Source organism: Eriocheir sinensis, chromosome 53 (genome assembly GCF_024679095.1).
Source record: "Eriocheir sinensis breed Jianghai 21 chromosome 53, ASM2467909v1, whole genome shotgun sequence".
Classification (NCBI taxonomy): domain Eukaryota; kingdom Metazoa; phylum Arthropoda; class Malacostraca; order Decapoda; family Varunidae; genus Eriocheir; species Eriocheir sinensis.
In genome coordinates this window covers 8,642,891-8,665,810 of record NC_066561.1, presented here as the reverse complement: position 1 = coordinate 8,665,810, position 22,920 = coordinate 8,642,891, and the positions used below count along the sequence as shown (strand labels likewise).

The 22,920-nt window shown below is 43.7% G+C and overlaps 1 protein-coding gene and 2 long non-coding RNA genes across 7 annotated transcripts in view; 2 read left to right on the top strand and 1 right to left on the bottom strand.

The window, feature by feature from the left end:
• The first annotated feature begins 2,972 nt into the window (after nt 1–2,972).
• LOC126983323 (uncharacterized) lies at nt 2,973–6,102 on the top strand. Its single transcript, XR_007735790.1, has 2 exons — nt 2,973–3,784; nt 5,349–6,102. It is a non-coding gene; the product is annotated as an uncharacterized LOC126983323 (long non-coding RNA).
• Nucleotides 6,103–9,784: 3,682 nt separating this feature from the next.
• The window catches only part of LOC126983319 (venom phosphodiesterase 2-like), a 37,455-nt gene continuing 24,319 nt past the window's right edge, over nt 9,785–22,920 (bottom strand). Inside the window, exons 6-18 of the mRNA XM_050836008.1 lie at nt 22,511–22,627; nt 20,677–20,784; nt 20,008–20,239; nt 19,135–19,213; nt 18,399–18,534; nt 17,638–17,758; nt 16,449–16,618; nt 15,097–15,742; nt 14,431–14,507; nt 13,667–13,814; nt 12,960–13,167; nt 12,453–12,591; nt 9,785–12,069 (exon numbers count right to left, since the gene is read on the bottom strand). Coding sequence (XP_050691965.1) covers nt 11,833–12,069; nt 12,453–12,591; nt 12,960–13,167; nt 13,667–13,814; nt 14,431–14,507; nt 15,097–15,742; nt 16,449–16,618; nt 17,638–17,758; nt 18,399–18,534; nt 19,135–19,213; nt 20,008–20,239; nt 20,677–20,784; nt 22,511–22,627 — 2,418 coding nt within the window. The 3' untranslated portion in view covers nt 9,785–11,832. The remainder of the gene's footprint in view (nt 12,070–12,452; nt 12,592–12,959; nt 13,168–13,666; nt 13,815–14,430; nt 14,508–15,096; nt 15,743–16,448; nt 16,619–17,637; nt 17,759–18,398; nt 18,535–19,134; nt 19,214–20,007; nt 20,240–20,676; nt 20,785–22,510; nt 22,628–22,920) is intronic.
• LOC126983322 (uncharacterized) lies at nt 20,742–22,105 on the top strand. Of its 5 annotated transcripts, XR_007735787.1 has the most exons (4): nt 20,800–21,016; nt 21,229–21,387; nt 21,441–21,493; nt 21,547–22,105. It is a non-coding gene; the product is annotated as an uncharacterized LOC126983322 (long non-coding RNA). The 5 variants fall into 5 exon arrangements; XR_007735789.1 differs by lacking the exon at nt 21,441–21,493 and having other exon boundaries at nt 20,742–20,857; XR_007735784.1 differs by lacking the exon at nt 21,441–21,493 and having other exon boundaries at nt 20,800–20,963.

Genomic DNA, 22,920 nt, shown 5'->3' with positions numbered 1-22,920 from the left:
ATCATTCCCCTTTCTCTCTCTCTCTCTCTCTCTCTCTCTCTCTCTCTCTCTCTCTCTCTCTCTCTCTCTCTCTCTCTCTCTCTCTCTCTCTCTCTCTCTCTCTCTCTCTCTCTCTCTCCATATAAGTACCGAACCACCATCAAGAAACTATGAGGAAGCCAACGAGGGTGAACAAGGGGGCGTGGCCAACTTGTTCACCATAACTCACAGAAAACTCTTTACTGATAACAATAAGACAAGGCAATGCAATCTATATTTCCTCATGAACATTGAAACCTCCCCGTGAAAATGGAGGAAATGGTCAACTATTGTAATCTTGTCATATACTGGAGCAAGTGGACGGAGCTAAGGCGATTATGGGAGGAGCCATGAGCGAGGAGTGACATGGGATTGGGACAGAGCAGCGGTGACCAGCGAGAGGGGAGGATGTGACACAGCCTCTGACACCATATCTGGACTCCTACATAAGGTTTGTGGTATTTAAGTAGCCATATTAAGCATGCTCGCAGGTTACGTGGTGTAGCTTCATTGATGAGGCCTTAGGCACGCTACTGTCGGCTAAGCATACAATTCCACTCAGCAAGTTCGGTGGTTTGTTCGTATCGAGGCAGTTGTTTCGAAGCACTTAAGATTCATTGTGTAAGAAACCGTATATTAAGTCGCTCGTAGGTCATGTGGTGTTGCTCCATTGGTGAGGTTTTGGGCACTATTTAGTTGACAGCAATTTCGTATGAGCAGGTATATACGCGCTTGGACTCCGCACTTAAATTGGCTTGTTCGTAAAGAGGCAGTTGTTTCAATGGACTTAAGTTTCTGGTAATAAGTAACCTTTTAAGTATGCTCGAAGGTTATATAGTGTAGCTCCACTGGTGAGGTCCTGGGCACTATATATACGTGTAGAAGACAGCAAATTATGAGTAGGTACGCGATTGGGCTCCGTGTTCGTAAATAGGCAGTTGTTTCGAAGTAATTAAGGTTTCTGGTAATAAGTAACCTTTTAAGTATGTTCGTAGGTTATGTAGTGTAGCTCCACTGGTGAGGTTCTGCGCACTATATATACGTGTAGAAGACAGCAAATTCTGAGTAGGTATGCGATTGGGCTCCGTGCGTGGCTTAATTGTTCGTATAAGGAGGCAGTTGTTTCAATGGAATTAAGTTTCTGGTAATAAGTAACCTTTTAAGTATGCTCGAAGGTTATATAGTGTAGCTCCACTGGTGAGGTCCTGGGCACTATATATACATGTAGAAGACAGCAAATTATGAGTAGGTACGCGATTGGGCTCCGTGTTCGTAAATAGGCAGTTGTTTCGAAGTAATTAAGGTTTCTGGTATTAAGTAACCTTTTAAGTATGCTCGAAGGTTATATAGTGTAGCTCCACTGGTGAGGTCCTGGGCACTATATATACATGTAGAAGACAGCAAATTATGAGTGGGTACGCGATTGGGCTCCGTGTTCGTAAGTAGGCAGTTGTTTCGAAGTACTTGAGGTTTCTGGAAATAAGTAGCCTTTTAAGTATGCTCGAAGGTTATGTAGTGTAGCTCCACTGATGAGGTCTTGGGTAGGGCCTACTATATAGCATGCATCTCAAGCACGTATTCGTCATTCAGCTCTTATATATGTTTGTTCGTATCGAGTCAGTTGTTTCGAAGTACTTAAGGTTTCCGTTAATAAGTAACCTCTTATTAAGTATGATCGAAGGTCATGTGGTGTAACGATCCAATATGATGAGGCCAAATGGTATGAGTGGGCGCTAATTTCGGACAAGTATGTGACACTCAGTACGTGGTTTGTTCATAGAGGCATTTATTTAGAAGGACTTAAGGTTTCTGGTATTAAGTAATCATTTATTAACCCGGTAACAGCGACGGGCCAAATTTGTGGCTTTACCGTGTACCAGCGATGGGTCAAATTTTCACCATGATATAAACCCCCAAAATAGATGATGCACAAACTGATCACAAATGCATTGGTACTATATATTATGAAATGGTTTGCGTGAGTGATGATTTTTTCTCATTAATTCGCTTAGAGATGTTCCCCGAAGCTACCGGTTTAAGCATCCTCGTAGATTATGTGGTGTAGCTCCGTTGATGAGGCATTTGGCTATAATAGTAGGAGCTATTTTCGGCTGAGATGGCGAATGCACTTAACTCCGCTGGTTATTCGTAACTTGGAAGATGTCTCAAAGGGGTTTATAGGCTTGACTGAGTGATTGGTTGATAGTTTATTGTTGCAAGTAAACCACAAAGAAGGGAGGAGCATACCATCCCAACCTCCAGACAGTAGAGTGTGATTATACAACTTATAAGGATACATGTGGTATAAAGTAAGCTTCTCTTAGGAATAGTCGTTGGTCATTTGTTACTTCACTGAGGAGGCCTTGGGTATTAACAGGTATGAATTTCATCCAAGTATTCGTCACTCAGCTCTTTGGTTTATAACGAGGCAGCTGCTTATAGTATCAACATCAATTAATCTTTCATGTACGTAGATCATGTTGTGTGGCATTGACAAGGCCTTGGGTATTATTATAGTTTCTAGTAATATGAACTTAGTGTAGAGTAAGAACAAAGGAAGTTGGGTTTGTTGGTAAAATTCCCTCGATAGTTTTCTGACGTCTGAAGGGGATGCTTGAATTAATGGTTTGTGGTCATTATATATAGTTAGTAAAAAAAATGCCACTGGTAAGAAAATCATTAGAAAATCTTATACTTTTATTCGTATTTAATTACAGATATATACTTACTCTAAGCCTGGTAAGTTACATATATGCTTAATTTAGTTTCATCTATCTTTCTACCTAGTCGTCTATTTCAATATATTTACATGTATATTTAGCTGTCTATTTATATTTATTTCGTTTTTAATTACATACGTTCTCTTGACAATCTTATTAATTACCTGGTCGAGTTAACGAGAGAAGGAGGAGACGATAATAAAGGAATAAAGAGGATGAAGAAGAGATGGGGGAGGAGGAGGTGAAGAGATAGATATGTTGTTTGAGGAAGGTGAAGAGGAGGAGGAGGAGGACGAGAGAGGGTTATTAAGGCATTATGAAGGAGGAGGAGGAGGAGCTGGTGAAGTGATAGTTATGTTGTTTGAGGAAGATGAAGAGGAGGAGGAGGAGGAGGACGAGAGAGGATTATTATGGCATTATGAAGGAGGAGGAGGAGCTGGTGAAGTGATAGTTATTAAGTCATGGAGGAGGAGGAGAAGGCAGTCAAATATATTAAGCACATTGAAGGAGAGGGGGAAGAAAAGTTATAATTAAGTATAGTTGGAAGAGGAGGAGGAGAGAGGCTAAGTAAGGTATCATTGAGGAAGGGAAGAGGGGGGATGAGGAGGAGAGGAGGTACATAAACTATCATTGAGGAACAGGAGGAGAGATTAAGGTATCATTGAGGACGGAGAGGGAAGGGGAAGGAGGAAGGGAGAGGGGGTACATAAACTATCATTGAGGAAGGGGAGGAGGAGAGGTTAAGGTATCATTGAGGACGGAGAGGGAAGGGGAAGGAGGAAGGAAGAGGGGGTACATAAACTATCATTGAGGAAGGGGAGAGGTTAAGGTATCATTGAGGAGGGAGAGGGAAGGGGAAGGAGGAAGGGAGAGGGGGTACATAACTATCATTCAGGAAGGGGAGGGGAAGGACGAGGGAGAAGAGGAGGTGGGTGAGAGGCCAAACCGAGGTGAGAAGGAAGCAAGGGAAGAGAAGGGCAGTCAGTTAAGCAGACAACCCCGGCGCAGGAAGGTTGATCCCGAGTGTATGGAGTCTCTTGCAGAAGGTAAATCTCATACGCTGTGGTGTTAGGGTGAATGGTGTATGTTTTTTGCAGGCTCTTTAAACGCTAGAATGAGATATATTTTTTCATTTATCCAGTCAATATATCCACTTCGTTTTGCTAGTTTCCAGGGCAGTTGAATATATGTCTTAGTATTTTCACTTTCATTAGTTTCCAGGGCAGGTCAATCCAGTCTTACTATTTTCACTGTTTAATTTATTAGTTTCCAGGGCAGTTCAATCCATGGTCTTAGTATTTTCACTGTTTTACTACTAGTTTCCAGGGCAGTTCAATCCATGGTCTTAGTATTTTCACTTTCATTAGTTTCCAGGGCAGTTCAATCCATGGTCTTAGTATTTTCACTTTCATTAGTTTCCAGGGCAGTTCAATCCATGGTCTTAGTATTTTCACTGTTTTACTACTAGTTTCCAGGGCAGTTCAATCCATGGTCTTAGTATTTTCACTGTTTTACTACTAGTTTCCAGGGCAGTTCAATCCATGGTCTTAGTATTTTCACTGTTTTACTAATAGTTTCCAGGGCAGTTCAATCCATGGTCTTAGTATTTTCATGGTTTTAATAGTTTCCAGGGCAGTTCAATCCATGTCTTTGTATTTTCACTGTTTTAATAGTTTCCAGGGCAGTTCAATCCATGTCTTTGTATTTTCACTGTTTTAATAGTTTCCAGGGCAGTTCAATCCATGGTCTTAGTATTTTCACTGTTTTAATAGTTTCCAGGGCAGTTCAATCCATGTCTTTGTATTTTCACTGTTTTATTAGTTTCCAGGGCAGTTCAATCCAGTCTTAGTATTTTCATTTGGTTTTATTAGTTTCCAGGGCAGTTCAATCCAGTCTTAGTATTCATTTGGTTTAATTAGTTTCCAGGGCAGTTCAATCCAGTCTTAGTATTTTCATTTGGTTTTATTAGTTTCCAGGGCAGTTCAATCCATGGTCTTTGTATTTTCATTTGGTTTCATTAGTTTCCAGGGCAGTTCAATCCAGTCTTAGTATTTTCAATGTTTTGTTTCCAGGGCAGTTCAATCCATGGTCTTTGTATTTTCATTTGGTTTTATTAGTTTCCAGGGCAGTTCAATCCAGTCTTAGTATTTTCATTTGGTTTTATTAGTTTCCAGGGCAGTTCAATCCAGTCTTAGTATTTTCATTTGGTTTTATTAGTTTCCAGGGCAGTTCAATCCAGTGTTAGTATTTTCATTGGGTTTTATTAGTTTCCAGGGCAGTTCAATCCAGTGTTAGTATTTTCATTGGGTTTTATTAGTTTCCAGGGCAGTTCAATCCAGTCTTTGTGTTTTCATTTGGTTTTATTAGTTTCCAGGGCAGTTCAATCCAGTGTTAGTATTTTCATTTGGTTTTATTAGTTTCCAGGACAGTTCAATCCAGTCTTAGTAATTTTCATTGGGTTTTATTAGTTTCCGGGGCAGTTCAATCCAGTCTTATTTTAATTTGGTTTTATTAGTTTCCAGGGCAGTTCAATCCATAGTCTTAGTATTTAAGTATATAGGCTTTATGAAGGACTAGAATCTTGTCTAGTTAACCACCCATTCTTTACAGGGCAGTCTAACCCACCTGGTCCAGTCTTCACCCCAGCTGCTGTTCTCTGCACCGGTTTACCTGTCAACCGCACCAGGTCTTCTCCACCGGGTCAAGCTTGGAATTCCGGTAGTCCAACTGGTACTCTGCACCTGCACCCGGATTTCATTCCACCTGGTCCGACTCTACACTTGCATCCTCCATCCATCCAGCTCACCACCGTCTTGGCCAGTGCTCCACCTCTCCCTCCACCCAGCCCAGCTCTGCATTCCCTCCACCAGTGACACCCCTTCGTTAGACTCGAGGATGGCCCGTGCCTGGGTTCCTGAGCTGCCTTGTCAAAGTCTGTAGACTCCCCAACTTAATTATTTGTTATTTTAGTTTTTTTTTTTTGTAAGTTTTGGGTGAATTTGCATTGCTTTATCTCCGGCCAGTCTTTTAGGTATCTGATTGGGGTTGTCACCCCCACCCACCCCTATTTCTGTACTGGGGTTTCAATATTTTCATTTGCACTAAAGGTCAGATTTTTAATAATGGTACTTTAAATATTTTTCTATTTGGCTAAGTATGGTTTTAGGATCTTATGCAATAAGAATTTTATCTAGCAACAAATTTCATTAGGGAGGGGACTGGTGTAATATAAGATAATCTAGTAATATATAAATTTCATTGGGGAGGGACTGGAGGGGATGGAACTGGGTTCATTGGCTGGCATCATTCTAGTGAGACTGTAATGACAAGTTTAGAAACTTCATTAAAGATAGGGGGACCTGTGGACATTGAGTAAATCCAAACTTTACATAGCATCCTGACACAGAAGAATTAAACTGGTGGAAGTAGAATTTCAGATTAGTTGCTTGTACTTAGTATATAGCTACTATACTGCAATAATCCCTGTTATCAAGCACCCTATAGATTTTAAATGCTGTAGAAGACACTAGAGTTTTGCTCCTAATGTGGGATTGCCCATTTTGTTATGGGCAGTGGCAATCTAGTTGCTGGGAAGAGCCTTGGTGTGGTCCTGTGAGGTTCTTGCAGGTGAATCAGCTGCTCTGTCTTCCTGAGGAAGGTGCAGGTGACTGATTCCTGTAGTGAGGTGTACATTGATTTTGGTTTTAATGTAAAAAAATTGTATCTTTATAAATATTGTTTAATAAAATTTTGATAAAATCCTTTGGCACTTTTATTCCTGATATAAGCAAGTAGAAAGTGGTACCACCATTTTCACTACCTTATTTGGTCAGGCAATCAACCTTTGACATTCATACACCCATCCCCTCCAGCTTGTAGTGGGATGATGTCATGGAGTCTCCATTACATGTCTTGTAGTGGGATGATGTCATGGAGTCTCCATTACATGTCTTCTCAGGACTTTGTAATTACAGACTTTCTTTTACACCACACATTGGAGGGGAGGTGAAATTAAGTTCCCTCTTTATTTGCCTTTATGCAAGGCTGGAGTCTTGAGGGGGGGGGGATGTAGTTCCCCCTTTTACTCATGGCTATGCAGACAGAAAAATTGGGTCTACAGACAGAAGGTTTGAGGGTGAGGATACCGTCCAGTCCATATGAACATCTACAGCAGCTCCAGTGGATCTGAAAGTGGATGTGATGGAGAATGTAGAAACAGTGGAGGGGAACTACTAGAAACAGTGGAGGGGAACTACAGGAAAAGGATGGAAGTGGAATGTAGCTGTAACAGTTTTGCTTGAGATGGTGGATTGGAAAGGTTAGACTGAGTATTCCACACAAAGCTATGTATGGGAGGATGTGTTGGTTGGCTGTGATCTAGCAAAGATAGCTCCTTCAATGCAAAGGGAAGACAGGAAGGCCCTGGAGAGCTGTTAGGGTGGAAGTGCCAGGCTGGTGACTACAAAGCGCTGGTGGCTACAAAGCAGTGTGTGGAGGCAATGGCTAGAAATAGAAGTACTAGAAACAGTGGAGGGGAACTACAGGAAAAGGATGGAAGTGGAATGTAGCTGTAACAGTTTTGCTTGAGATGGTGGATTGGAAAGGTTAGACTGAGTATTCCACACAAAGCTATGTATGGGAGGATGTGTTGGTTGGCTGTGATCTATCAAGAGAGAGCTCCTTCAATGCAGTGGGAAGATAGTAAGGCCAGGTGAAGTGCCAGGCTGGTGACTACAAGGCAGTGTGTGGAGGCAATGGCTAGAAATAGATTCATTGATTCACTTCTCTAACCTTGCAAGAGGTTTGTGGGAAAATAGGTGATTTCAGGAATATTGGCTAGGCTGCTAGAAGCCATTCCCTCTTATGGGATTTGGTTCACAATTAGATGGTTCTTAAAACCTTTATTCCTACCCCAATGGGGGAACAGGAGTCACCAATTTATATTAAATAAAAAAAAAAATCAATTGCTTGAAAATTAAATGCCACTTCCATCTGCAACATTATTTATACATATGGTAATTGTGGAGGTTCACTCTGCTCCTCCAAAATAAGATATTACACCTCCATATTATCCTTAAGGGATGAGATACATGTCCCTTGACCATAATATGAAGGCACAAAAACTTTACCACTTTAAAGGTAGTGAAAAGGCATGTTATGCATACTTGTGCTGTTTTGGTGTCAGAGGTTCTGAGGTGGTGGAGATGGTATGTTTAGTTAGCAATTAGCCCACACATGTGAGACCAGGTCCACCACATGTAGTTATTTTTTTTTTATTTTTTTTTTTAGAACAAGCACCTTTACCCAAAGGGTTTTGTGAAGGTTTGGGTGGGATATAGTATTAGGTAAAGGTGTGTTCTAAAAAAAAACTAAAGTGTGGTGGACCTGGTCTCACATCGTGAGCTAATTGCTAACCGGATAACATACCATTGCTAACCGGATCGTTGCCACCACCCTTGACACCAAAACAGTGTGCGTATGTATATGCCTCTTCACTACCTTTACCACTTTTTCTTTACTTTGAAGTTTTTCCCCCTTCATATTATGGATAAGGGACATATATATATATATATATATATATATATATATATATATATATATATATATATATATATATATATATATATATATATATATATGAAACAAAGCCAAGGTAAATGAATGGCCTTCGTTCCCTCCTCCTTCCTCTCCTGGACTACATCTCCCTCTCTCCCTACTCCCTTCTCTCCCTGACTGTATCTCCTCTTCTCCTTCTCTCCCTAACTGGCTACCTTCTTTCCTCCTCCCTCTCCTTCTCTCCCTGGCTATACCTTCTTCTCCCCCTTCTCTCCCTGGCTATACCTTCTTTCCTCCTTCCTCCCTTCTCTCCTGGCTATACCTTCTTTCCTCCGTACCTCCCTTCTCTCCCTGGCTATACCTTCGTCCCTCCTCCCTTTCTCTCCCTGGCTATACCTTCTTTCCTCCTTCCCTCCCTTCTCTCCCTGGCTATACCTTCTTTCCTCCTTCCCTCCCTTCTCTCCCTGGCTATACCTTCTTTCCTCCTTCCCTCCCTTCTCTCCTAGCTATACCTTCTTTCCTCCTTCCCTCCCTTCTCTCCCTGGCTATACCTTCTTTCCTCCTTCCCTCCCTTCTCTCCTGGCTATACCTTCTTTCCTCCTTCCCTCCCGTCTCTCCCTGGCTATACCTTCTTTCCTCCTTCCCTCCCTTCTCTCCTGGCTATACCTTCTTTCCTCCTTCCCTCCCTTCTCTCCCTGGCTATACCTTCTTTCCTCCTTCCCTCCCTTCTCTCCCTGGCTATACCTTCTTTCCTCCTTCCCTCCCTTCTCTCCCTGGCTATACCTTCTTTCCTTCATCCCTCCCTCCCTCCTTCCTTCTCTCCTTGTCAGCACCCCAATATCTTCCTCTACCCTTGCTCTATCACTGTTCTTCCCCACATCACCCACAGACACACACACAGAGAGATACTTAGCTAAATAAAGGACAGCTCCTCCTCGCCGCCCGCTCCTCCCTTCGCCGCCTCCCTGCAGTGTTTCTTTCGTTTATACGGATCACTTTTCAGTGCGTTTATTTTTATTATTCAATATTCATCACAAATCAAGACCAAATATACCTTAAAAAACGTTCATATCATTTGACAATCTCCCATACAACACTAGCTTCTGTTCTGATGATTTTACTAACAAGCATCAGTGAAACTTTTCTGCACACACACACAGGACACTAAACTTTTCTGAACACACACACAGGACACTAAACTTTTATGAACACACACACAGGACACTAAACTTTCTTGAACACACTCACAGGACACTAAACTTTTCTGAACACACACACAGGACACTAAACTTTCTTGAACACACTCACAGGACACTAAACTTTCTTGAACACACTAACAGGACACTAAACTTTTATGAACACACACACAGGACACTAAACTCTTATGAACACACACACAGGACATTAAACTCCCTAGCTGTGTTTTTTTTATCATGTTTAAGAGGCTGTCATTCATTATATTTGATGGCAAACTTCACAAGGAAACAGTGTTTGTTATGTTTAGTTTTAATGGACCCTCGGAGCCAGCACTACACTCATCTAGATGCAGACAGATACACAGTTGTGGCTATCAATCTGTACCAATATGAAAAAAAAAATATATATGCATAGCCACAACAGACAAGATGTAATTATACCATATCGATCTGTACCAATATGAAAAAAATATACATATCCACAACGGACAAATATAATAATACCAATCTATCTAATTTTGAAATGATACATGACCGTGACTTTATACATGATATGAAAAAGATATCACTGATGTGGACACGAGGCAACAATTGTATCCCTCTGTTCTAAGGCAATTTCACATACTTAGAGCATCTTCTGAAACATGGCTTCCAATATGCCTGTGGGTAAATGTTTCTGAAGTCACTAGTATTGGGAACAACTGTCATGCCCCGTGAGCTTATTTTCCTTTCTATTTCCCAACAGGACCTCTGCGTGTATCGAAACAACACACAAGAAATTAATCAAGACCAGGAGAGGGTATTCGCCGGCTGCCTGGGCTGGGATTGAACCCGCGACCAGCGTGACGAGAGAGCCACTCCCTACCGAGTCGGCCAAAGAGGTACCCCACTGGCTAATTGGGTTATGGGAGGCTCGTTCATCAGGCATAGTCGCCGCACTACACAACAACCCATAACAGGTCTTGCTAAGCTATTTGCCTGCATACAATGTCACTTGGATAATTATTTAGAATTGCTCTGTACCACAATCCTTTATCTCAGTGAGGTAATTCTTACTATAACTACATAAACCTTTACTTTTATAGTTTTGTAGACTCCAGGGGGTTTCAGTCAACAACCCAATGTGAGACGTGTGCTCTTATCAGCATTATCCCATAACCTTGAGCTTCAACGCTCCACTCAAAGAAATTTGCATAGTCCTACGCCTCCTATCTTTTCTTTCTTCCCTTCTCACTCCTTCCAATCATTTCAGTGATTATCATTTAGTAATATTAACGCATTTCTTTCTTTCAGATCACTTGAGCCATTACACTTTCAGGTTCATGATGTTGCACTACGAGGTCGTTGCCAACTGTGCTGGGATATCACTTGTCCATCCATCATAGGTTGCAGCCATGACTCAACCACAACATCTAACCTCAGGGTGAAGTTGTAATATTTATGGAAAGGACACAACCCTCACTGCCTTGTCTATGCCAACCTGCTTCTTGTAGCCTCCTTACGTTCTTCTGCAATGGGAACAGCCCACTACTGTCACCAAATATTCGCTCAGAAGAGATAAAAATTTTCAGATCTTATTCAACTAGATCATTCATAAAAAAATGTTACATGGTGCTTCTGTCCTGAATCCTAAAATTCCTTACAAACAGCAGCATAAAAAATATGCACCATCCATTGCTTCAGTCTTCCATTAGTGTGTTTATGTCTAGCAACACGACCCGTCAGCGCCTGCCTTCTAAAGATGTGAACCAATCCTAAAACATTTTACATACAGCAGCACCAAAGTTACCTCATTCTTTTACTCAATCTTTGGTCTGTGTGTTTTCATGTCTAACAGCACAACCAGATAATGCTTCTTTCTTTCTGACGAAGTGAACAAGTGAAAAATGAGCGTCAGCCATGAATCCACAAAGCCCCTCGACTCACTCACTATCTGGACGGAGAAGCAGCTATTTACATTCCCTCTTTGTAGCACAGAACTCAGGTCGCCTAACACTGCACTCGCCTCACACCTCCACTCGCACACGCATTCTAAAACAATATATACATTTCAATTCTAGAGTAATAAACATTTTACAGCACCAAACAGTATTACTTCACAGCACACAACATATGATATGACACACACACACACACACACACACACACAACTCTCAAAAAGGAAACACTATATAAACATTATGGCATGCGTGCTCTAAGACATCACTGATATTTCAAGTATATATACATCTAGCACAATGCATTTTTACATTCCAAGAGAAACAGACAGATAAAGAAATGGCCAAAACATATCAATCACACATACACAGACACACACACACACACACACGCACAGGCAGGGGTTACGACAGCTGCGTGTCATCATCTGCAGAGAGTGAGTCCGCCTTCCCCCTTCTGTCGCTGAGCTGTGAGACGATAGGGTCTTCAGTGGGGGGTGGGACTGGCCAGATGGAGAGGGGCTGCATTGTGCGGTATTGAATGGATTCTTGCTCATACACACTCTTGAAGAACTGGAGCCCCGTCAGAAGCTCCACGTCCCGCACAGTCGTCAGGTGATAGTTCAGGTACTCAGCGTCGCTCTGGAAAGCCGAGGTGATGAAAGGTGTTACTAATGAATCGTTACCTGTTATTGTTGTTGCGTGGTGTTGCATTAACCCCATGACTGCGGATTTCCTACAAGAAGACATCACCAAGCCACAGGAATGGAGCAAAAACTGGCTGCTACAATTTAATGAAGAAAAATGTAGAGTTATGCACCTTGGGAGGGGATATCCAGCATACCAATACCACATGGGAAACACTGAACTATCCACCACAGAGGCAGAGAAAGACCTGGGACTATATGTTACCAGGCTACCAGTAAAAGTCAAATCCGTGTCAATCGCAGCGGATGGGTTAAATGATTATATATAAATGTTATACACCAAAAGACATAATGAGTATCTGAACTCTTTGTACCCACCATGAAGCAGTTATCAGGGAACTCGGTGTTTGGGAAGACAAAGGCCAATGTCTCCAAGGGCTTCTCAGGGCATGGCGTCGACCCACACTGGCTTATCACAAAGAAGTAGTCACTTGGCACAAGAGGTTTTACTGTGTTTCTGTTGGGAAAAGAAGACTGGGGTGAGTGTACAGTTTTATCCATGTGAACAAGTATATTGCAGATGCTACAATATCCTATATACTACAACATTCTATCACTCCATGACATCTCATCAGCTCTCCTCCTCCTACTGATAGTCTTCTACCTCTTAAATTCCGTCACGATGTTGCCTCTCTTTCTATCTTCTATCGCTATTTTCACGCTGACTGCTCTTTTGAACTTGCTAACTGCAGAACAGTTGATCAGCTCAAACTCCTGCACACAGCTAATTTATAAGTTAAAAAAATATGGAAAAAGAGGAGGAAGAGGAGAAGGAGGAACAAATAAAGCAGTTAGCTATAAGGAGGCCAACACAGCCACACTCACAGCACATGGCCCACGGAATCCTGGTGGCCATCAAGATCGTAATCGAAGACAGGGCCATGGACCACATTAATGGCCCCGAGGGAGGAGGCCCAGCCCTTGAGCGTCTTGACCATGGCCTGGTGCGCCCCGTTGAGGTAGCCGACCTTCACTGGGGCAAGGTTGGACAGCAGGAATCCCTCGGCATTTAGGAGCTCTTGGGTTTCAAGCTCTGGAATAAAGTCGGGAATGGATTTGTATCACTTGTATAATATTTAGGGCCATATTATAAGATATTTCGTCGTCCAAAACCACATATTTGACAAGGCTTTCGTTTGAGTTTTAAGCATTTCCAGTAGTGGTTTTATGGCCCTGGTGGTAGTTTGACCCTTCCTCTGTACCTTGAACCTGAAGAAACACTCTTTAGAACCCGCCTGACCCCCTCTGTACCTTGAACCTGAAGAAACACTCTTTAGAACCCGCCTGACCCCCTCTTTCAAATTTCCTACAAGAAGACATCACCAAGCTACAGGAGTGGAACAAAAAGTGGCTGCTACAGGTCAATAAAGGGAGGGGATATCCAGCATACCAATACCACATGGGAAACACTCCACTATCCACCACAGAGGCAGAGAAAGACGTGGGAGTGTATGTTACGAGGCTACCATTGAAGGCCAAATCCGTGCCAATCGCAGCGGACGGGTTAGAGATGGCAAGAAAAAGAGGCTCACCCTGAGGGAAGAGCTGGATGAGGGAGACGTCGCTGGTATGGTACTCGTCGGTGGTAAGCATCCTCTGGCACTGATCCAGCTGCGGGCGCTCCAGGCGGGGGTCGGCCCTCCAGCACGGGGCGGGGGGCGGGTCCCCTAACTGTGCTTCCTGTGGGGGAGGACTTATTAGGTCATTTGTATAGTATAGTATAGTGCATGACATCACTCTCCAAATCAAGCAGAGAAGGATGTGAGGAAAGAATAGACTCATCTAAAACAAGTTATAAAGATGCACATAACAGAACACAATCACATAACACCAGCACCAAAGACGTCAACAATTCCCTGTGTAGTGTTTTGTGTTCATATGTTAGATTAGAAATTTGGGGGCATTAACCTGGTAGCGGCGACGGGCCAAATTTGTGGCTTTACCGTGTACCAGCGACGGGACAAATTTTTGCCATGATATAAACCCCCCAAAATAGATGATGCATAAACTGATCACAAATGCGTTGATATATATTATGAAATGGTTTGCGTGAGTGACAATTTTTCTCATTAATTCGCTTAGAGGGGCCTTCAAGAAACATGATCCCCGCAGGTACCAGGTTAAATGGAAAATGTCTTGTGTGCCCGGTCTTGCGTCGAAACCCTAACCATTATGGATTGTTAAAGAGTGAAGAGTGTGGTTCAAGTGATTACAAGGCTACTGTGTTGGACTGTGACATAAGTGTATATTCAGGCATGAAGAGAGCATTAACACAGGGCTGAGCTGACTGACTCACCTCCTCCAGCTGTGTTACGGTGTGGTTCTCGAGGGTGAAGCTCGTCCACAGGCCCAAGTTAAGCGTCTCGTGTAGACCTGAGAAAACGAGACATTATTTGTAAGGTTGCTTTGATATACTGACCTTTTTGATAAGCCAAGTACGGTAAGTGGTAAATGATCTTATCGGTCTGTTGCGCTTACACATATTTACAAAACACACACACACACACACACACACATTCAGTTTTCAATATGGAGCGGTAGATGGGTGAAATGGATCAATGGAAGATATTATGATGGGAAAGAGTGTCAAACAGTATGAGGAGGGACTGGACAGTTATAGATATGGAGACAGGACTGCATGAACATACCTCAAGCACTGCATATAACTAGGTAAACACACACACACACACACACACAGCAGATAATGAGGAGTTACTACTAAAAGAAGGAATAAACACCAGGAACACAAGAGGACACAGTAAAAAATTGAGGAAAGGAAGATGCTTGAGACATAAAGAAATATAGCTTCCCGCAAAGAAATATAGAGGTTTGGAACAGACTTAGTGAGGATGCAGTATCGGCGAAGAGTGTGCAAAGCTTTAAGGAAAAGTTGGAGAAATACAGATACGTAGACGGGACCACACCAGGCCCCGTAAAGCTACAACTAAGTAAATACACATACCTATGACATAATTGGAGTGGAGGAGGACTTTCAACGTTCCCCCAATGTCCTCGGTCACAGAGAGTCCGAGCGAACCCCAAGGAACATGGGTATGGAGGAGGAGAGACAGTTCGGCATCAGTCCTGGGTTTTGGGGTGGTGGTGGTGGTGGTGGTAGTGGTGGGGGTGGTAGTAGTGGTGGTGGTGGTGGTTGTGGTAGTGGTTGCCTCTGTAGTGGTGGTTGAGGGGGTCGTGGTGGTGGTGGAAGTGGTTGAGCTGGTAGGTGGAGTTGATGTGGTGGTGGTGGTTGGTTCTGTGGTGGTGGTGGTGGTGGTGGATGAAGGTTCTGTGGAAGTGGATGATGTGGTAGCAGGAGTAGTAGTAGTAGTCGTTGTAGTAGTGGTAGGTGGAGGGGTGGGGGCTTCAGTAGTGGTGGTGGTAGTGGAAGGGGTGGTGGTTGGGGGAGGAGTGGTGGTGGTGGTAGTGGTGGTGGTGGTGGTGGTGGAGCTGGTATCACTGTTGCCACCTCCGCCGTTGCTGTCAGTGTTTTCCGGAGTGGCGGTGCTGGGAATGCTGTTGTTAGTGTGGCTGTCATTCCCATTGCTATCCCCATTCCCATTCCCGCTGCTGCTGCTGTTGCGTCGGACACGGACTAGACTTTCCGCCTCCTGGAAAAAATTACGACGATCTGTTTATATCGTTTTTTCTATTCGAGGTAATTCTAATGCATCCGTCGCCTCTATGGACCAAAACTACCGATAACTTTACTAAACTATATTTCAACTAATAGTATTCTTATTTCTTCACCTGCAAAAAATACTGATAGTCTCTTGTGTGTATTTTTTTTTATTCAAGTAAATTCTAATTTGTCCACCACAATTACCAATATGTTCACTATACTTTATTTCAACTAATAGTATTCTTATTTTTCCACCTCTCTGTTAATGTCTGGTTGAGTATGATAATGTTAAACTTCTTTCTTCTCCTTTATTTAATGTCTATTTTTCCTTATGGGGTTGGATGAGCTATGAATCTCTCCCACTCTTGGCAACAATGTTAATGGGAGACAACATTCCTATCTCTCCTGGTACTTAACGGCCCTTTGACTGTGGATTTCCTACAAGAAGACATCACCAAGCTACAGGAATGGAACAAAAAGTGGCTGCTACAATTCAATGAAGAAAATGTAAAGTCCTGCACCTTGGGAGGGGATATCCAGCATACCAATACCACATGGGAAACACTCCACTATCCACCACAAAGGCAGAGAAAGACCTGAGAGTATGTGACCAGGCTACCAGTGAAAGCCAAATCCGTGTCAATCGCAGCGGACGGGTTAATCGGGTGTGATAGAAAAACTACACAGGTGCTTACAGGTGTAGCTTCCGCATCAGTAGTGAAGCATTGGCACTCCTCATCAGGGTTCCTCGGGCCCAGTAAGGTATTGGGGGGTGGCAGGACCTCCTCGGGCAGGGCAGTGGGCCGGGAGGAGGCATGGCTTGGGGGAGGGTCTCGGAGCAGGTGGTTCAGGCTTCCTTCCGTCCCTGTGTGTGAAGAGGAAGTGACATTTAGACATAGTAGCAAAGTCAGACCTCTCTTTTGTAGTCAACCAGGTGGTCCAGATTTCCTTCCGTCCCTGTGTGTGAGAAGTAATAGAAAGGTTCTCGTCTTTGTACATGAGCAGCATTTACTGACCTATTTTTGTATTGTTTCCGTTTTTATATTTCCTTTTTATTTTTTTGTATTGCTTCCATTACTGTAAATAAAGTGTTGTTATCAAGAGCTCCCTGCACCACTGATGGGCTCGCTCCGACGCCCAACACCCTTCAGGATTATAGCCAGGCCAAAGTCTCCACTGAGTTCAAGAGGAGAGTATCCAGACACCTTTACTTCCAAAATCAACCTCTCTTAATCTGGCTCCTTGCTCCTTTTCCTTATACTAGACACTGTTGCCAGATTGTCGTACTCAGAGCAGAGTATTTACCGGTTTCTGACGCCTAACTATTGCCAAGAAATATCAGAATAACTCTTTTAACGATAACTATCTCCCCTGTACCACTAACCTCCCCTTCCTGTACCAACCTCCCCTGTACCATTAATCTCTCCTTCCTGTACTAATCTCCCCTGTACCACTAACCTCCCCTTCCTGTACTAATCTCCCCTGTACCACTAACCTCCCCTTCCTGTACTAACCTCCCCTGTACCACTAACCTCCCCTTCCTGTATTAATCTCCCCTGTACCACTAACCTCCCCTTCCTGAACTAATCTCCCCTGTACCACTAACCTCCCCTTCCTGTACTAACCTCCCCTTCCTGTACTAATCTCCCCTGTACCACTAACCTCCCTTGTAGTTTTGTTATTGGAGCCCAGAAGACAGTTTAGGGGTAGGAAGTCGGGAAACATAATCGGCTGAGTACGACAACCTGGCAACATTGATACTAGAGCAGCAAATAGTTGGCTTTTTATCTTTTCTTTCTCTACTTATTTTTCCCCTTGAGCTGCCTCCCTTACCGTCAAAAAAGAAAAAGAGAAGGAAACGATGGATACAAAAATGGGTCTCACCGTTGTTCTTGGCCGGTGTGATGTCCATGAGCTCGCACATGAGGTTGTACAGCTCCACGTTCCTGAATCTGTGGCTCGTATAGTTCACCTTGAAGGCTGGACCAAAGCCGATGAAGGTGGCCTGCGAAAACACCCCCTTTAGTCCCTTTGCTCTCGTCTTAACCCAGTAACAGTGACGGGACAAATTTGTGGCTTTACCATGTAGCAGCAACAGGCCAAATTTGTGCCATGATATAAACCCCCAAAAATAGATGATACATAATCTGATCACAAATGCTTTGATACATATTATGAAATGGTTTGTGTGAGGGGTGATTTTTTTTCTTTTTTCTCGCTTGGAGGGACCATTAAGAAACATGATCCCCGCTGCTACCGGGTTAATCTACTTGTGTCTGGTGTAGAAGCTTTCTCTTTGCCAAACCTAAATTTGTCAACATTGTACATAACTTCTCATTTTCAAGTATTAGAGTCTGCACCTCTCCCTGTCGACCTGATTCATCTCTTATGATATGAATACTAATATTAATTGAAAAAGTCTGGGGTCTCCCTGCCAAGTCTCTCTCACTGCCTCTCTCCCTGTCAAATTTATATCTCCCTGCCTCTGTCCCTTTTGAATCTCTCTCTTTCCCTGCCTCTCTCCCTGTTGAATCTCTCTCTCTCCCTGCCTCTGTCCCTGTTGAATCTCTCTCTCTCCCTGCCTCTCTCCCTGTTGAATCTCTCTCTCTCTCCCTGCCTCTCTCCCCCTCTGGCTCGGCACTCACCTGCATGGCCGGCACCAGGTTGTTGTAGCCGTGCTCAGCGTTGCGGCAGCTGATCTGGGAGTTGGTCACCACGCGGTTGAAGGGGCGAGTGTCCAGCAGCACGTTCTCTATCCTTCGATTATTAGCGTAGTGGTACCTGGGCAAGCATAGAATTACATAATGACACCAGTCCTTATTTTTTATGTATCATCACTTTTTTTCCTTTTAGTACCTTTGCCAATCTGTGTACACCCTTCCAATAGCAACCAGCATCAGGAAAATAATTACTCTGGTATTCTAATTTAAGATGTGAAGAAATAACTACTGTCAAAATATAACAGTAGAGTGAAAAAGTTTTATACAACCAAACTCAATTACAGTCGTCGCTCAAATAGTACGGTTTCCAATAGTACGGTTTCGGTTTTATACGGATTGTCATTGAAGATCTTTTAGGATTTTAAAATTTCCTGCTTGTCGGGAAATTTAAAAATCCTAAAAAATCTTCTTAGAAAATCCACATAAAACTAAAACCAAACTACTGGAAACGGTACTATTTGAGGGACGACATATCCTCAACAGGTTTTTCCTTGCTGTAAACATCATTTAGAATGGTACCGTAATTGTGAACTGGCGAATAAATCATAATTATGCAATGACTTTAATCCCTATTTCTATTTATTGACACAAAAGTTTATTCTCATTTGACCCCGCGGAGCAGCACTGGTTGAGGACACAGCCGGCAACATTCTCTGCTCACCTTCGCGGGAGCAGAGCCTTGGACAGGGCGCGCACTTTGGGGGTTTTACATCTCATCATCTCCAAAAGCTCTTTGTCATCTGAAAGTCAAGTAAGGTAATGAAAGTAAAGTAATGAAATTCAACATGTTCATCACAAGGCAATACTTATATTCTGGAGTGCACTTTTAACCCCTTGCCTGCGGATTTCCTACAAGAAGACATCACCAAGCTACAGGAATGGAACAAAAAGTGGCTGCTACAATTCATTGAAGAGCAATGTAAAGACCTGCACCTTGGGAGGGGAAATCCAGCATACCAATACCACATGGGAAACACTCCACCATCCACCACAAAGGACGAGAAAGACCTGGGAGTGTATGTTACCAGGCTACCAGTGAAAGCCAAATCCATGCCAATCGCAGCAGACGGGTTAAGGGCTGCTAGTTCTAAGAGACATGTGTAGGGACTTGATGTAATGACTCTAAGGTATAAAGTGACTACACGTATTTTTTTCTTGTCTTTCAACTCTATCATATACAAAATATCTGTACTCTAAGAGCCGCTTTCACAGTTGCTTTGTTTGTTTTGATCGTCACCAACGTAATTTCCACGTAAAACTGGCCTATGGGGTAGTGGCGGCTGCAGAGGAAGCGAGAGATGTTGAAAGTGTGTGGTAAGGTGCGGGGCTAGGTTAACCCCGCAGCCGCCACTACCCCATCGGCCAGTTTTACGTGGAAATACTATAGCGGCGATCACTGCCATTGGTAACGATCAAAACAAACAAAACGACTGTGAAAGCGCCCCTAAGTGATTCATGGAAGGTGTGAATACAATGCTCCCGATGTCTGAAGTGGCAACAGTTTTTTGACGCACCTAAAAGCACTACAACTCACTTGGCTTGCTGCTACTGGCCCTCAGTCGCCCCACCGCCCCCGTGTACACATGGGTGTGATTTTCAATGTTACGTTTGAAGGTTTCCAGGAAAAAGTTGTATGAGCAGTTTGAGGGAACCACGCCGTGATCCGACACCACAATCACGTTTGTGCAGTGGGCCAGGTTCTTCTTGTGGAGGGTGTTCATGAGCTCATCCACCTTCTCATCCATCCTCAGCAGCCCCTCCTTAGCCTGGGGAGGAAAGAATCAGGGTCATATCATAAGACACTTCGTCGCCCAAGAACGCATATTTGTCAAGGCTTTCGTAAGAGTTGTGGGCATTTCCAGGGGTAGTTTTATGACCCCTGTAGTCTGACCCTTCCTCTGTACCGTGAATCTTAAGAAACACTCATTAGAACCTGACTGACCCCCTCTTTGACCTTTAGAAATAGCTGATGTGAGAAGCGGACCTGTCTTATGATACCAACCTCAGTGTCGCCATTCTCGGACACTATCGCTTCTCACATCAATTATTTCCAAAGGCCAGAGGGGATCAATGGGGTCCTAAAGAGAGTCATTTTAGGCTCATGGTACAGAAGAAGGGTCATATTGCCTACAGGGTCAGAAAACTATCCCTGGAAATCCCCAAAACTCTTATGAAAGCCTCGTCAAATGGGGTCCCTCCGCACCTCTAGGGAGTCGGGTCCAAACTCTTGTATTGACTGCATGGGCTCCTCAAAGTAGACCATGATGAGGCGTGGTCGTTCATGCTCCGGTAACATCAGCCACTCTTCCACCTGCAACAAGGAAGGAAGAGCTGTTGGCAATGCTTTCTGAGGGCCATTATGGGTATGGTTCAGGGAGGAAGAGGTGTTGGCAATGCTTTCTGAGGGCTATTATGGGAATGGTTCAGGGAGGAAGAGCTGTTGGCAATGCTATCTGAGGGCTATTATGGGTATGGTTCAGGGAGGAAGAGGTGTTGGCAATGCTATCTGAGGGCTATTATGGGTATGGTTCAGGGAGGAAGAGGTGTTGGCAATGCTATCTGAGGGCTATTATGGGTGTGGTTCAGGGAGGAAGAGGTGTTGGCAATGCTATCTGAGGGCTATTATGGGTGTGGTTCAGGGAGGAAGAGGTGTTGGCAATGCTATCTGAGGGCCATTATGGGTGTGGTTCAGGGAGGAAGAGCTGTTGGCAATGCTTTCTGAGGGCTATTATGGATATGGTTCAGGGAGGGAGAGCTGTTGGCAATGCTTTCTGAGGGCTATTATGGGTGTGGTTCAGGGAGGAAGAGGTGTTGGCAATGCTTTCTGAGGGCTATTATGGGTGTGGTTCAGGGAGGAAGAGGTGTTGGCAATGCTTTCTGAGGGCTATTATGGGTATGGTTCAGGGAGGAAGAGGTGTTGGCAATGCTTTCCGAGGGCTATTATGGATATGGTTCAGGGAGGAAGAGGTGTTGGCAATGCTATCTGAGGGCCATTATGGGTGTGGTTCAGGGAGGAAGAGGTGTTGGCAATGCTATCTGAGGGCCATTATGGGTATGGTTCAGGGAGGAAGAGGTGTTGGCAATGCTTTCTGAGGGCCATTATGGGTATGGTTCAGGGAGGAAGAGGTGTTGGCAATGCTTTCTGAGGGCCATTATGGGTATGGTTCAGGGAGGAAGAGGTGTTGGCAATGCTTTCTGAGGGCCATTATGGGTATGGTTCAGGGAGGAAGAGGTGTTGGCAATGCTTTCTGAGGGCTATTATGGGAATGGTTCAGGGAGGAAGAGGTGTTGGCAATGCTATCTGAGGGCTATTGTGGGTATGGTTCAGGGAGGAAGAGGTGTTGGCAATGCTATCTGAGGGCTATTGTGGGTATGGTTCAGGGAGGAAGAGGTGTTGGCAATCTTTCTGAGGGCTATTATGGGTGTAGTTAAGAAAGGAAAAGCTGTTGGCAATGCTTTCAGAGGTGGTCCAAACCATCATTCCTTTAAAAACAAACTCCACTGCCACTTCCTACACCTTAATATTCTCTAAGGTTGAAATGCATAGTCTTGGTGGCCTTGCTGGTGGATGTAAAGTCACTTAAGTTTAAGGATAGATCACCAATAGTCTTCCAAATATGTCGAGTCTGGCCGGGCGCCGTGGGTCTTTTCCTCCTTTCCCTCCTCTGCCTCTATCCCTTCCTCTCATGCTATTCCTCTTCCTCCATAGTCCAACATATGAGAGGAAAAAATAGGTGTTGGGACTGTGTGGCAGAGCAGAGGGGAGAAATGGACCCGCCGGAGCCAACGCCAAAACGGACTCGACAATTTGGTTCCACTATAGTCAGGAGCATAGGGTTTGTGCAGTCTAAATATCTATGTAAATGTATGTAAACAATTTCCTACATCTTAATATTCACTACGGTTGAAATGCACAGTCTTGGTGGCCATTTGTTCTGATATAGTTTCACTTTTATTTAAGGGCAGATCACCAAGTAAGGACCATGGTATCTGTGCAGTCTGAGTACCTATGTAAATCCACACAAATCTCTGCTCACCTGCTTGACACGTTGATCAAAGGTCAGCAGCGAGGTGTATTTCTCCCAGTAAGTAGGGTAGTGTTTCTGGATGGACACGTCTGAGCCGGGCCAGTGGAGGGTGGCTGCCTGCTTCTTCTGTGGACATGAAGGCAGTATATGAGGAGCTGCTGCCTGGCTTATCAAAACACTGTACACTAACACAAGCACAAAAGATGATAATAAACAAAGAAAACATAAAATAAATACAGTAAGCAAAAAATTCCACTCCACCCGGGAATCAAACCTGGGCTCTCTCGATTGTGAGCCGAGTGTGCTAACCACCACTGCACCACCTTCGTAAACAAACTGCCTAAGTCATTATTTTCTACTTTACAGGAAATCAGAGAAGAACTGTCATTATCTTATTTGACTTAAGATTTAGGCGGAAA